General features: G+C 35.9%; 1 protein-coding gene across 3 annotated transcripts in view; it reads right to left on the bottom strand.

The window, feature by feature from the left end:
• NF1 (neurofibromin 1) overlaps nt 1-14,143 on the bottom strand; it is a 309,766-nt gene that overhangs the window by 199,697 nt on the left and 95,926 nt on the right. For all 3 annotated transcript variants that reach the window (XM_064367666.1, XM_064367667.1, XM_064367665.1), the window contains exons 5-8: nt 9,786-9,892; nt 4,432-4,499; nt 4,132-4,207; nt 3,239-3,396 (exon numbers count right to left, since the gene is read on the bottom strand). In XM_064367666.1, the coding sequence (XP_064223736.1) occupies nt 3,239-3,396; nt 4,132-4,207; nt 4,432-4,499; nt 9,786-9,892 (409 nt within the window). The remainder of the gene's footprint in view (nt 1-3,238; nt 3,397-4,131; nt 4,208-4,431; nt 4,500-9,785; nt 9,893-14,143) is intronic.

Raw genomic sequence — 14,143 nt, 5'->3', positions numbered from 1 at the left:
AAAACCCTCAATAAACTAGGTATCGATGGAACGTATCTCAAAATAATAAAAGCTATTTATGACAAACCGACAGCCAATATCATACTGAATGGGCAAAAACTGGAAGCATTCCCTTTGAAATCTGGCACTAGACAAGGATGCCCTCTCTCACCACTCCTATTCAATATAGTACTGGAAGTTCTAGCCAGAGCAATCAGGCAAGAAAAAGAAATAAAGGGTATTCAATTAGGAAAGGAGGAAGTCAAATTGTCTCTATTTGCAGACGACATGATTGTATATCTAGAAGACCCTATCACCTCAGCCCAAAATCTCCTGAAACTGATAAGCAACTTCAGCAAAGTCTCAGGATACAAAATCAATGTGCAAAAATCACAAGCATTCCTATACACCAATAACAGACTTAAAGAGAGCCAAATCAAGAATGAACTGCCATTCACAATTGCTACAAAGAGAATAAAATACCTAGGAATACAACTAACAAGGAACGTAAAGGACCTCTTCAAGGAGAACTACAAATCACTGCTCAACGAAATAAGAGAGGACACAAACAGATGGAGAAACATTCCATGTTCATGGTTAGGAAGAATTAATATCGTGAAAATGGCCATACTGCCCAAAGTAATTTACAGATTCAATGCTATCCCCTTCAAGCTACCAATGACCTTCCTCACAGAACTGGAAAAAACCACCTTAAACTTCATATGGAACCAAAAGAGAGCCCGCATAGCCAAGTCAATTCTAAGCAAAAAGAACAAAGCAGGAGGCATCACACTACCGGACTTCAAACTATACTACAAGGCTACAGTAATCAAAACAGCATGGTACTGGTACCAAAACAGAGATATAGACCAATGGAACAGAACAGAGACGTCAGAGGCGACACAACATATCTACAACCACCTGATCTTTGACAAACCTGAAAAAAACAATCAATGGGGAAAGGATTCCATGTTCAATAAGTGGTGTTGGGAAAACTGGCTAGCCATATGCAGAAAGCAGAAACTGGACCCCTTCCTGACACCTTACACTAAAATTGACTCCAGATGGATTAAAGACTTAAACATAAGACGTAACACCATAAAAACACTAGAAGGAAACCTAGGCAAAACCATTCAGGACATAGGCGTAGGCAAGGACTTTATGACCAAAACACCAAAAGCATTGGCAACAAAAGCCAAAATAGACAAATGGGACCTAATCAAACTCCACAGCTTTTGCACGGCAAAAGAAACAGTCAATAGAGTGAATCGGCAACCAACAGAATGGGAAAAAATTTTTGCAGCCTACCCGTCTGACAAAGGGCTGATATCCAGAATTTACAATGAACTAAAAAAGATTTACAAGAAAAAAACAAACAAGCCCATTCAAAAATGGGTGAAGGATATGAACAGATACTTTACAAAAGAAGACATACATGAGGCCAACAAACATATGAAAAAATGCTCATCATCACTGGTCATTAGAGAAATGCAAATCAAAACTACATTGAGATACCATCTCACGCCAGTTAGAATGGCAATCATTAAAAAATCTGGAGACAACAGATGCTGGAGAGGATGTGGAGAAATAGGAACACTTTTACACTGTTGGTGGGAGTGTAAATTAGTTCAACCACTGTGGAAAACAGTGTGGCGATTCCTCAAGGACCTAGAAATAGAAATTCCATTTGACCCAGCAATCCCATTACTGGGCATATATCCAAAGGATTATAAATCGTTCTACTATAAGGACACATGCACACGAATGTTCATTGCAGCACAGTTTACAATAGCAAAGACCTGGAACCAGCCCAAATGCCCATCAATGATAGACTGGACAGGAAAAATGTGGCACATATACACCATGGAATATTATGCAGCCATTAAAAAGGAGGAGTTCACATCCTTCGTAGGGACATGGATGAACCTGGAAAACATCATTCTCAGCAAACTGACACAAGAACACAAAATCAAACACCGCATGTTCTCACTCATAGGCGGGTGTTGAACAAGGAGAACACATGGACACAGGGAGGGGAGCACTATACACGGGGGTCTGTTGGGGGGGAGGGGGGATAGTGGGGGGGTGGGGAGTTGGGGAGGGATAGCATGGGGAGAAATGCCAGATATAGGTGAAGGGGAGGGAGGCAGCAAATCATACTGCCAGGTGTGCACCTGTGCAACAACCTTGCATGTTATTCACATGTACCCCAAAACCTAAAATGCAATAAAAAAAAAAATAATAATAATAATAATAATAATAAATCATTCAGCTGATTCTGAACATCTCCATCTACGGGCAAACCATGGAGGAAACCATCTCATGCTCAGTCAGCTAAGAGTATTTCTCCGAAAGCAGCCAAAAATGAAAAAAAACTTATTTGCAAAATAAACTGCATACTGGAATTTCAGTAAAACCGTAAGATTAATACACGGTTCTTTGTTTTGTTTGTTTCAATTCCTTAGGTGATTATTTTTTAAAAATTGTAAGAGCCTCCTAGAATTACCAGTTGTCATGGTGCCAATTTCACTATAGATGGAATATGTGAGAGCCTTACCTTCCTGGCAAAATTCTGTGAAAACTGTTCTAAAATACCTAAAATGATCATTTCTGACAGGTGCAGTGGCTCATGCCTATAATCCCAGCACTTTGGGAGGCCGAGGAAGGTGGATTGCCTGAGGTCAGGAGTTCAAGACCAGCTTGACCAACATAGTGAAACCCCATCTCTATTAAAAATAAAAAAAATTAGCTGGGCATGGTGGCGGGCACCTGTAATCCCAGCTACCCAGGAGGTGGAGGTTTCAGTGAGTCAAGATCATGCAACTTCACTCCAGCCTGGGCAATAAGAGCGAGACTCCATCTCTAAATAAATAAATAAATAAAATTTTCAGTAGCAACATGTGGACACACACCTAAGTACATGCAAATAACACCTTATAAAAGTGATGAAGTGAAGCAGGGCAATTCTTGCAGTGAATACTAGAGAAACTACATTTAATGGTAACAGAGTTATCGTTTAGTTTTTTCAGACAAAAGAATGAAACAAAGGGATTATTTTAAATCTTTGATCATTAAGCAATATTATTTATCCCTCTGCCAAGTAAAATTATGTATGAGTATGTCTCTTCTAAGTCTATCAAACAAAGAGACCTAAAATGATAATTTAAATGGTCCCCTAAAATAGTTTAGTAATACACACTTTAAGTAAAATAAACTGCTTCACATCTGGATATAATGGAAATAATTTTGTTCTTCTTACCTTATTCATGTTGTTTTCATCAACCACATCCTTGGATATATCCTGGATTATTTCTGGACACAAGATAAGGAGAATGATTTGTAGTGGCCAAACTGCTGCTTTGCGTTTGGTGCTTTCAGCAAAGCCATCCACCAAGTCAAATAGCTTTTCTGCACATTCTACATGAAAAATATATTAAATGACATTATCAGATAAGAACAAAATCCCCAGCATTAAAGTAAAAGCTGACACTATCTAAAAATCCACAGGCAAGATTTTTAAAAGATAAACATGGAACTTCATTTAAGCAACCTCACAAAGGCATTCTGATAAGTAGACAACCAATGTTATATTGTCTATGTGTTAGAAGAGCTATCTTGATCTATCCTGGAAAAGCCCGTATTTTAGAATGGATGATCATGTATTCAGTCTCACTGTGCAGGGCCTTACATAGAGTGTGATGTACCCAAGCAACAAAGACTGAACAGCTTCCCAAAGAGAATTACCAAAGTTCTCCAGGAGTCTGTATTCTCTGCTTTGCAGTTGCGTCCCTAAGAGTTCTTACATTATAAGTACGAATATTACTACTTTATACACATCTCCCTAAATACAAAAGAAAGCCTCAGAGCATGTGCTTCTCTACGAGAAAGAGCCAAACATCCTCTCCCATCACAACTCTAAAGATCTGACCTTCATTTCAAACTTCTTCATCTATTTGCTCCAAGGAAAGGAAATGGGTTGGGTGTAATTTGGAAATGTAAGAGAAAAACAGTATTTTCTATTTCTTTGATGCCAGGTGACAATAAATGTAAAAGCACCTTTGTAACAAAAATAACTTGGAAAATGATAGGTTTTTATGTCACAAGTAGGCATTTAAAAGACCAAAAAAAAAAAAAAATCAATCTCATTCTTACCAGCCATATCAGTCTGTGGAATCTGGTACAGTTTTGTAAATTCATCTGGATAATTTTCTACCCAGTTCCAAAATGCCTATAAATAATGAAACACATGTTTATATGAAAGTAGTGATCTTTTGTAATACAGTAAATGTCACAAGCTTCTAACTTCCTTCAAAGTAATATTACAATGTATTCTTCCTAAAAATTAACCTGATACTACTATAACTCAAGTCATGACTTTTTGATTCAGGATGTGAACACGGCAAATTTTATCACCAAAAACAAAATTTTAATACCAGAAAGGTTGTAACTTACCTTTTCCAGGCTATTTATAACTGCTAACTGTGCAACCTTCTTTAGGGCTTTAAATTTAAATGCTGTTTCTGGGGAAAAAAAAAAACCAAAAAAACAAAAAAACACAATTTTAAAAAATTAACTCTAGAATAAGTTAACACAAATACTACTCAGAGCAAAATAACTTTCTGCTTACATATTACTTTTGCTCCAATATTATCTGTAAGCAATGAAAGGTAAAGACACATAAAACAAAGGAAAAGACACCTAAACCTAAAACTCGATAGTTATGTCTGCTAGGAAAGAAAAATTCCATAAACAGCAAATATGCCTTGAATGTCAATGACTGTGAGCTTTTTCCTTTATTTTGTTTTTAATGACAACTTGCTTTTTCAAAAAAAAAGTATAACACACACACACACAGGGCCAGGCCCAGTGGCTCACACCTATAATCTCAGCACTTTGCAAGGCAGGGGTGGGAAGATAGCCTGAGTCCAGGATTTCAAGGCTGCAGTGATCATGTCACTGCACGCCAGCTTGGGTGACACAGCAAGACTCTGTCTCAAAAGAAAAAAAAAGCGCAAGTATTTAAGGGAAATTTTAAAAACCATCAATGATTCTATCATTCAGGGACAATCACAGTTAACACCCGGTGTGGTCTTCCTTCCATCACTTTTCCTATGCATGAAAACAAATACATTTAACATAACTGAGATCATATAGGCTATACTAAACCTGTTCTTTTTACTTTACATAGTATCAACTTTTTCTATATCACTAAAAATTCTTCATACTTTTGTTTTGTTTTGAGACAGAGTCTCACTCTGTTGCCCAGGCTAGAGTACAATGACATGATCTGTTTTGTTTTGTTTTGAGACAGAGTCTCACTCTGTTGCCCAGGCTAGAGTACAATGACATGATCTCGGCTCACTGCAACCTCCACCTCTCAGGTTCAAGCAATTCTCCTGGCTCAGCCTCTTCAGTAGCTGGGGTTACAGGTGCACACTACCACACCTGGCTAATTTTTGTATTTTTCGTAGAGACGGGGTTTCACCATATTGGTCAGGCTAGTCGCGAACCCCTGACCTTGTGATCCACCCACCTCAGCCTTCCAAAGTACTGGGATTACAGGCGTGAGCCACTGTGCCTAGTCTATTTTTGATGGCTTTATATGTAATAGTAACCATTACATAAACAATTACAACATACCATGTATTTTTAGTATGATATACTTAATTCTTTTGGAATCTTAATGTTTTTAGAATATTAGAGATGAGCAAACTGTGTGTCTAAAGTTACAGGTCTAATAAATGATTGAACTGGGCTTTAAAGCCATGGTCTTCGTGGTATGCTCTGATGTCTCTCAGAATATTTAAGTCACTGTATTAAGTCACTGGTTATCTGAATGTTTTCCAGTTTTAACACTGAAGTTATTTCCAATATTTCACTGTTATAAATAAAATTAATGAATACTTTTATATCAAATCTTTTTCCACATCATTGCTTATTTAAGGTGAGGAATTTATAGAAGCAGAAGTGTCCAGTCAAAGAGATGAATATTTTTTAGGTCCTTAATAAAGACTGCCAAGTTGCTTTTCAGAAGGGTCAGGCCAAATGCTGCTATCACCAAGAAGCATACGAAAGTGCCTTCATCGTATCTTTGTCATCATAAAAGCATGTTCATTTTATTTTGTTAATTGGATTGTTCAAAACAGTAGAATGCATTTAATGCAACTAACAGTAAACATTTCTCCATATAAATATATTGAGTATTTTAATTTCTTCTATATGTTTATTGTCTACATGTAGAAGAAGATTTATGTATGGAAAAGATGACCTGTCTATAAACTATTTTACTAGCAACAGAACCTTGGCAACAAATTTCTCCTGTTGACTTTTAAGGAAGGGATAAAGGTTTTTTATTACATCTATGTAATTGTCTAAGATAGAAACGACTCCTTTTCCTGGAATTGCAAATAACTAACTTACTCTCCAAATTAGTTTTTTAAAATGCCCCTTTGAATTCTCTTTGCTCTCACACTCCATTGATTTCCAAATAATGACATTACACTTCACAGTGCTGTTCAGTCTTTTTGCTATCCTACATTCATCAACTTCACCTTTATGACATCTTAAATGTGTTACATACTGTAATCTATTCTCAATACCAAAGTATCTTTCAGTTCTACAAGTTTCTTGTTGGAAATCCTACCAATACCTCAAACTCAGTAGATCTAAAACTAAATTTACCATTTTCCTGGTCAAACCTCTTATGCCATCAACCTTTCCTTCCCTTTTCTGCTCTAACCAGCTTATCCTGGAATATCTGGTGGTATCTCTCTAACCTCATATCTAAATTGACTACCAAATACTATATTTCTACTTCTTTAACTACCTATCAAGCTGGTCTCCATCCCCACCCTACTCTATTCCATTTGGATCTTCACAATTCTCATTATTTCTCACTTACATTACTGCATAACCAAGTCCAAGAAGTTCAGGTAACCCTCTAACAAGCCATCCTGCAAATTTCAAGCAAAGTATTATGTTTAAAATAAAATACTGATTAAGGTATTTCCCGCCTTAAAGCCTATCACTTCCCATGGCCACTAAAATAAAGCTTCATAATGCATAAGCACAACAGTGCAGCAGTCAAGTATTTTGGTTCTAGAGATTAGCAGATGTGAACTCAATCTTTACCCAACAATTACTAGCTCTGTGACTTTGGAAATGTACTTAAGCCTCAGTTTCCTCATCCACAGGAGATGATAATATTAATACTAGTGTTGCTTCACAGTGTTATTGTAAGGATGGATGAGAAAAGGCATGTAACTTGCACAGCACAAGGGCCAGCACAGACTGAAAATGTAACAGATGTTTCTCTCTCTCGATATATCTATCTGTATATAGATATATCTACCTATCTGGATATAGATAGATGTATCTGATATATACATACAGATCGATATACCTATCTATCTGGAGATTATATATATATATATGATACATCTGATACATACACATAGATGGATATATCTATATACAGATAGCTCTATCAAGGGGGAGAGACACAGCATCTCGCTCTCTTACCCAGGCTGGAATGCAGTGGCATGATCATGGCTTACCGCAGCCTCAACCTCCTCCCTGGGCTGAAGTGATCCTCCCACCTCAGCTTCCCAAGTAGCTGGGATTACAGGTGTGTGCCACCACACCTGGGTAATATTTTTATTTTTTTTGGTAGAGATGGGGGTCTATGTTGCCCAGGCTGGCCTCAGATACCTGGGCTCAAGCAATCTTCCTGACTTGGCTTCCCCAAGTGTTGGGATTACATGTGTGAGTCACCACAAATGGCCATATTTTTACTAAAACAATCTGAGCTATTCTTGTAGCTTCACATCTTGCTCATCTCCCATCCCCTCAAACAAATACGTACTTCCTCTATCATTTTACACTCACCCTATTTGAGTTTATCATAGTTTTTTTCACAAATAATTTGATAATGATACCATTTGTCTCATAAACCATCCTATGAGCGCTCCTTAGGGACAGACTCTGTATTTTATTGATTTTTGTAATCCCAGCATTTAGCATGGCTTCTTATACATAGTTTCTCAACAAATACTTGTTGAATTGAATTTAAAACACATTACTGCCTTTACTCATTATTGAAAGTTTCCATTCCTTTTACCACTGTCACCAAGAGCCATCTTTTGCTGGCCTATTTAATATTGGTTTTATACTTTATATATTTATCAGCATATACTCTAAATTTATATTCATGAAGAAGCTGCATTCAATGTGAAAAAGTTAATTCAGTAAAAAAGAAAGTCATTTATCCACACATTCGATTAGTTTATCTTATTTGAGCAAAAGAACTATTCAATTAATTATTATGGATTGAACATTTCTAAGAAAACTGTTGTTTTAAACAACTATTCACAGGCCACCTGGACTTATTTCTAAAACATCACTAAATAGTTATGAAAAATCATAAAATCTCACTAATACTTCTTAACTTTAATTCATAGAGATCTCCAAATTTTACCATTCAGTTCTTCAACTGCTCAACACTTAATAATAGATATTAAAATCTTGCAAATCTCAACTATGAATTGAATGGTGGTTTATTCTAATCTAAAATAATTGTTGTCTACATGTTCGTATCTTGGCATAACAGCTAAAATCATCCCTATTTTTTCCTTTATTAAAGTTACTGAATACTGATTTAACTGTTGCTTGGTTTCACAGTGGTAATGACCTAAAATCAGAAATTATGAATAAGGGTTATATGAATAGAACACAGCTCTATATTACTCCTCTATTTAGGTATCAGTTTTTTACATCTCTGGTGAGATAGTTATTGAGTTTAAAGCAAATATTAAGAAAACAAAACCAGGTATTTTGAAAATTACATTGCAAAACTGACGTTTTTGAAATCAATATAATTCAATCTGTTCTAGGTCAGATATTACAAATATCTTTGACAATTCCTTAAGTTGCAAATAAAAATTCCTTAAGTTACAAATAAATTCCTTAAGACACAAATAAAAATATATGTAAACTGTATACTATAAGGCTTCATATCTAAATTAGCCAGGGTCTGATAATGCCAAAAACTAAAAAACATTTTTTGTAAAATGAAATTTAGGTATTTCTACTCAATTTATGAATACTCATTGATGTTTGATTTACATTAACACATCATTGCTTACCACAGAATATCTCTCAATTCCTTCTGATAGTTTATTTCAATCCACATAATCATGTAAAGTACTTTCCAAAGCTTTAAAGTCACGTATTAGCTGTTATAATATCCCCAAGTGGAACTACTACTGACACATTCTACAAGGAGACAAAACTAGGCAATGGAAGGTCAAGGGACTTTGTAATGCTGTAAAGTCAGTCAGAGAGTTGAAAACAGCAATGTATAAATGAAATTCCTGGCTCAATTCATCCTCTCACCATAACATCACAATCTCCTTGTTCCATTCTGCAATGAAACTGATATCCTACTACAGATGATCTTTAAAGCACTATAATAGCTGAACAGATAGCTTCTATAACCTATAGCCACCCTTGAGAGAAATTCCAGAAAAATGAAACAGCACCCTTGCATTCTCTTTATTGAAAACCAAAATTGTAGTTAAGTGAAACTTTCCATTGCCAAGATTTAAAATGCTCATTTTCTCTACTATATTATTTTGAAATATTCAAAAATTAGTTAACCATATGTATTACTGGCTATTTCACAAGGACATGTCATTATAAAATCCAGTTTGGTGGTCTAGTTCAGCACAATTAATATAATTAGTACATTCATGATACTGGTTTTTGACCTAGTGATTTTTTCAGATGTATTATACATTTAAACTTACCCTTCAGGAGTCGTTTTAACTTTGCACAATCCACATTGATATACTGTAACAATTCTATATCATGGACATCAACATTGTCTTCTGAACAAACAGTTAATTCCTGTAACCTAAAAAGTAAAAACCAAAAATAACTTATCAAATTAAATATTAGGGGCCAGGTGTGGTAGCTCACACCTGTAATACCAGCACTTTGGGAGGCCAAGGCAGTAAGATCACTTGAGGCTAGGAGTTCAAGACGAATCTGGGCAACATAGAAAGACATCATCTCTACAAAAAAATACAAGTTAGCTGGGCATGGTGGCACACAACTATAGGCCCAGCTACTCAGGATGCTAAGGGAGGAGGACCTCTTGAGCCTACAAGTTTCAAGCTGCAATGAGCTGTGATCACACCACTGCACTCCAGCTTGAGGCAGAGTGAAACCCTGTCTCTTAAAAAAAAGTCTCAGGGTCTCTCTAAATTCTGAATTCAACAGATTCTTCCCCCAAAGACGAGTTCATAAGAGTAAAGACACATATAAAAATAAGGCAATAAATATTTCTTATAAAAACCTAAAGAAACGTAACTAGCTTAAGGGATATGATGAAAGAAACCATGATAATCCAGTAAACTTAGTATCCTTATCCTTAAGATTGAGGTGTCTAAATAATATTTCCAACTTTTGGCCAGGGTTCTTTGGGAAAATTAGTTAATTCCAGGATGGAGGCAGGAGATATACAAGGTGAGTGCAGGACACCTTGGGTTTGAAAACAAGGAAACTATCAAACAACCATCAGAGTCATGTCAAATATATAACTATGCACTTTAGGCCTCCCAACTGTCAAAAATGGGATAATCTAAAGACCAAAAGAATTATGTCTATAATTGAACACATACAATAAATTAAAATACACGAGTCTGTAGTAACGCTGAAAGAAAAAACTTAATGGGTAACCTTCTGCACTGTTAGGGTACCAACTCATTCTGATAATGAAAAATGAGTCAAGTCTCTATCCTGCATTCCCTACATGGACTGTATTGCAAGATGAGCAAACACACAATGAAGCAAAAATCTTTCATAGACATCACAATTTTAAAAAGAAGAATGAACGACAGAATGGAAATCTTTTCATTTTGCAGCCCCCAATGAAGTGGATTCCAGGCAACGATCATCAGTGGTTACTAAAAACAGTAGGTAAAATTTATAGGAAACTATAATTAATGCAAAATGCTGATGACATCGAAATTGAACCACTAATCATAACATTAAAAGTCAGGAATAGGACATGTTTCCTGATGTGATGCATTCAGAACCACACAGCATCATCAGTATTCTTATCCCCCCAGTCAAATGAACCTGAATCGAGTGAAACCCAAATACAGAACGTAGAAAGTTGAATAAGGCAAATAATACAGTCCAACAAATAAACAGCATGGGAAAAAATGGAGAACAAGGTAGAGAAATGAAGAAATGATACAGATTAACAGACACTCAGGAGAGATATCAACCAATTCCAAAGTATGCATCCTGTTTGAATCCTAATTTGAACGAAACAAATAAAAAAGCCATTTCTGAGATAACGAAAAAAAAAAACACACAAATTTGGCAACAGATATTAAAAACTATGGTTTTTGATAGGTATGACAATATTATAATTAAATGTTTAAACATCTATTTATTAGAGATACATACTGAAATACACAGAGGTGAAATGACAACTGGGATTTGCTTTAAATTACTGAAAAGAGAGGAAGATAAATCACAGCATATCAGAAACAGTTAAAGCAAAGTAAGAGATGCATGGGGATTTGAAGTACTATTCTCTCTGCTATGTGTATTTTTTAATTTTTCCACAATGACCAGTTTTAAAAATTCGTATTTCAAATTATAAGTAAAATTATACTGTGAATTAAAAGTAAAATTGTAAGTAAGCTTAATTTTACTAACTTCTACTTATATCACCTAGGTTTCCAAAACATGAATGAAACTTTATATTCACAGGGTACATTTACTTTGTATTCGAAAGCCGAGTAAGTCTTTTTTCATTGCACTTTCCACAGTTTGTACATGTGTTTACGCGATTACTTGATTAATGTCCCTCCTTCACAGAACATAAGCTTCTATGGACAAGAATATCTGTTTAAACCCAAACTTCTCTTATGTTGAATATGAAGTTATCAAAATGTAGAAAAAACACTTAGCAAAAATGTAGATATTTTTAAACTGATAACAAAATTTCACTTAGCCTAAATGTTAATAAAAGGAATTAAACTTTTCTTCCATTTTACACTAAAAACCACAGCGGTCAGATTTTCAAAAGTTGGTACTGCTATCCTATTAAATTATGTCACCTGATGAGGCATACTCATTATTCATATTAATAGACACCAAAAATATAAGCAGCACAATTAAATCACTAACTTTTTATAAATGCAGCAATAGAGATATGGTAAAAAAGGCACAAATACTATATGGTCTTATAATTTATAAGTATTAACTTGAATTTCAATCATTTAGTGCAATTTGCAACTGAGGTATTAATCATCACACCAAACTTTTCAGTTGATAAGAATGTAATCAATCCTATTCTTCCTTCTCCAATTCTCCTTTCACTCACTTTAGTTTTAATTAGCCTACAGCTAACAGTAAAACTATTCTGAACACTTACATGAACACCCTTCCTATCATCAGGGTAGGGAAAAGCTCAGCAGTTCAAGCTGGGAATGAGGTGGTCCTCAATGCTAAAAATTCCACAGCTGCTGCAAAGAGCAAAATATGGAGTACAGCGCCTTAGAAAACACAACGTCATAGATCAGCTACACTGACTTCCAAAAAATTGTCTCTTGTGGTTGTGAAAAATGAAGAAAAATTTTGTCTCTTTTATAGTCTGTTACCTTTATAGGGAGCAGGTATTTTGTGACGGTTAAACGTCATTTCCGAAGCAGAGAAATCAAATAAAGGGTAGTCTGAGCAAAAGAAATGAAAAGCAGAAAGCCTATCACTAAAACATCTAGAAAGACTAGGCATGCATGAGCCAGCGGCGGTGGTTCATGCCTGTAATTGCAGCACTTTGGGAGGCCGAGGCGGGTGGATAACGAGGTCAAGAGATCGAGACCATCCTGGCCAACACAGTGAAACCTTGTCTCTACTAAAATACAAAAATTAGCTGGGCGTGGTGGCAGGCACCTGTAGTCCCAGCTACCTGGGAGGCTGAGGCAGGAGAACTACTTGAACCCAGGAGGTGGAGGCTGCAGTGAGCAGAGATCGCGCCACTGCACTCCAGCCTGGCACCTGGTGACAGAGCAAGACTGTATTAAAAAAATAAATAAATAAATAAGAAAGACTGGGCATACTGAAAGATACTTTAAATGTATAGGTCCAGAAAAGAAGAAGAAACCAAAAACCAGAGAGTTAAGTGCATGAGTACATGATCTGGCCCTGCAACAAAGGAAAGACGAGTGAGGTTTTTGATCTCCTTAACCTAGGAGCTTGGGGCTTAACATCCACATGGAGACTGGATATAAAGCCTTATACCCTAATAATGCAGGATTCTAACTGGGGCCCTGCATAAAATATGAACTAGAAAGAACAATGCATTCCCCCTGCCCCACCCACCAAAAAAAGAAAAAGAAAAAAATCTACCAGTACAAAGAAGCTTACCTGCTCTGCCTAAGCTTTGGATAAAGTGAAGAAAGTCATCTAGAGCTGTTGACCTTGTAAGAGTTTAGGGTCCAAATTTATACTACCCATACAAACTGCGACTCAGAAATTAAGAAAAAAAATAGGTCCAGAACTGGACACTTCACAAATGCAAATGCAAAACCATCACTAGAACATTCCCACAACCCAAGGCTACAAGAGATTCTAAAAGAAAATACAGGTCACAGTAACGATAACTTTGCAATCAAGGATTCCAAAACTGAGATGTAAAAATTCACTATGAGTGAGAGTTGGCACAAACAAATCAATATTAAACAATATTAAAGAGAATGTAAAATATGTTTTAAATGATCAGAGACATACAAAAAACCTGGAAACTATTTTAAAAAAAGAAAGAAACCATAACAAACCGATCTGTACAGAACAAAATAGTAAATTGTAAAGAACCAAGTGACTTTTAAAGTCACTGAGTTTTCTGCTTCTGATGGTATATCAAATTAGATATTCTGAAGCACCTTCTCATTACAAAACAACTAGATCAAGTGCAGTTGCGGAGTAATTCTGTGGATAAATCAGCTAATCCTATTATGAGCCACAGAAAATGGTATACTCCAGGAGAAAAATAAAACTATCTTAAGATTTATAGCCAGCCAGGCATGATGGCTCATACCCCAACACTTTGAGAGGTCAACACTGTAATCCCAACACTTTGAGAGAT

This window comes from Aotus nancymaae, unplaced genomic scaffold (genome assembly GCF_030222135.1).
Source record: "Aotus nancymaae isolate 86718 unplaced genomic scaffold, 86718_ANA_hifiasm-v0.15.2.pri h1tg000072l, whole genome shotgun sequence".
Lineage (NCBI taxonomy): Eukaryota > Metazoa > Chordata > Mammalia > Primates > Aotidae > Aotus > Aotus nancymaae.
This window is presented reverse-complemented; position numbering and strand designations above follow the sequence as displayed.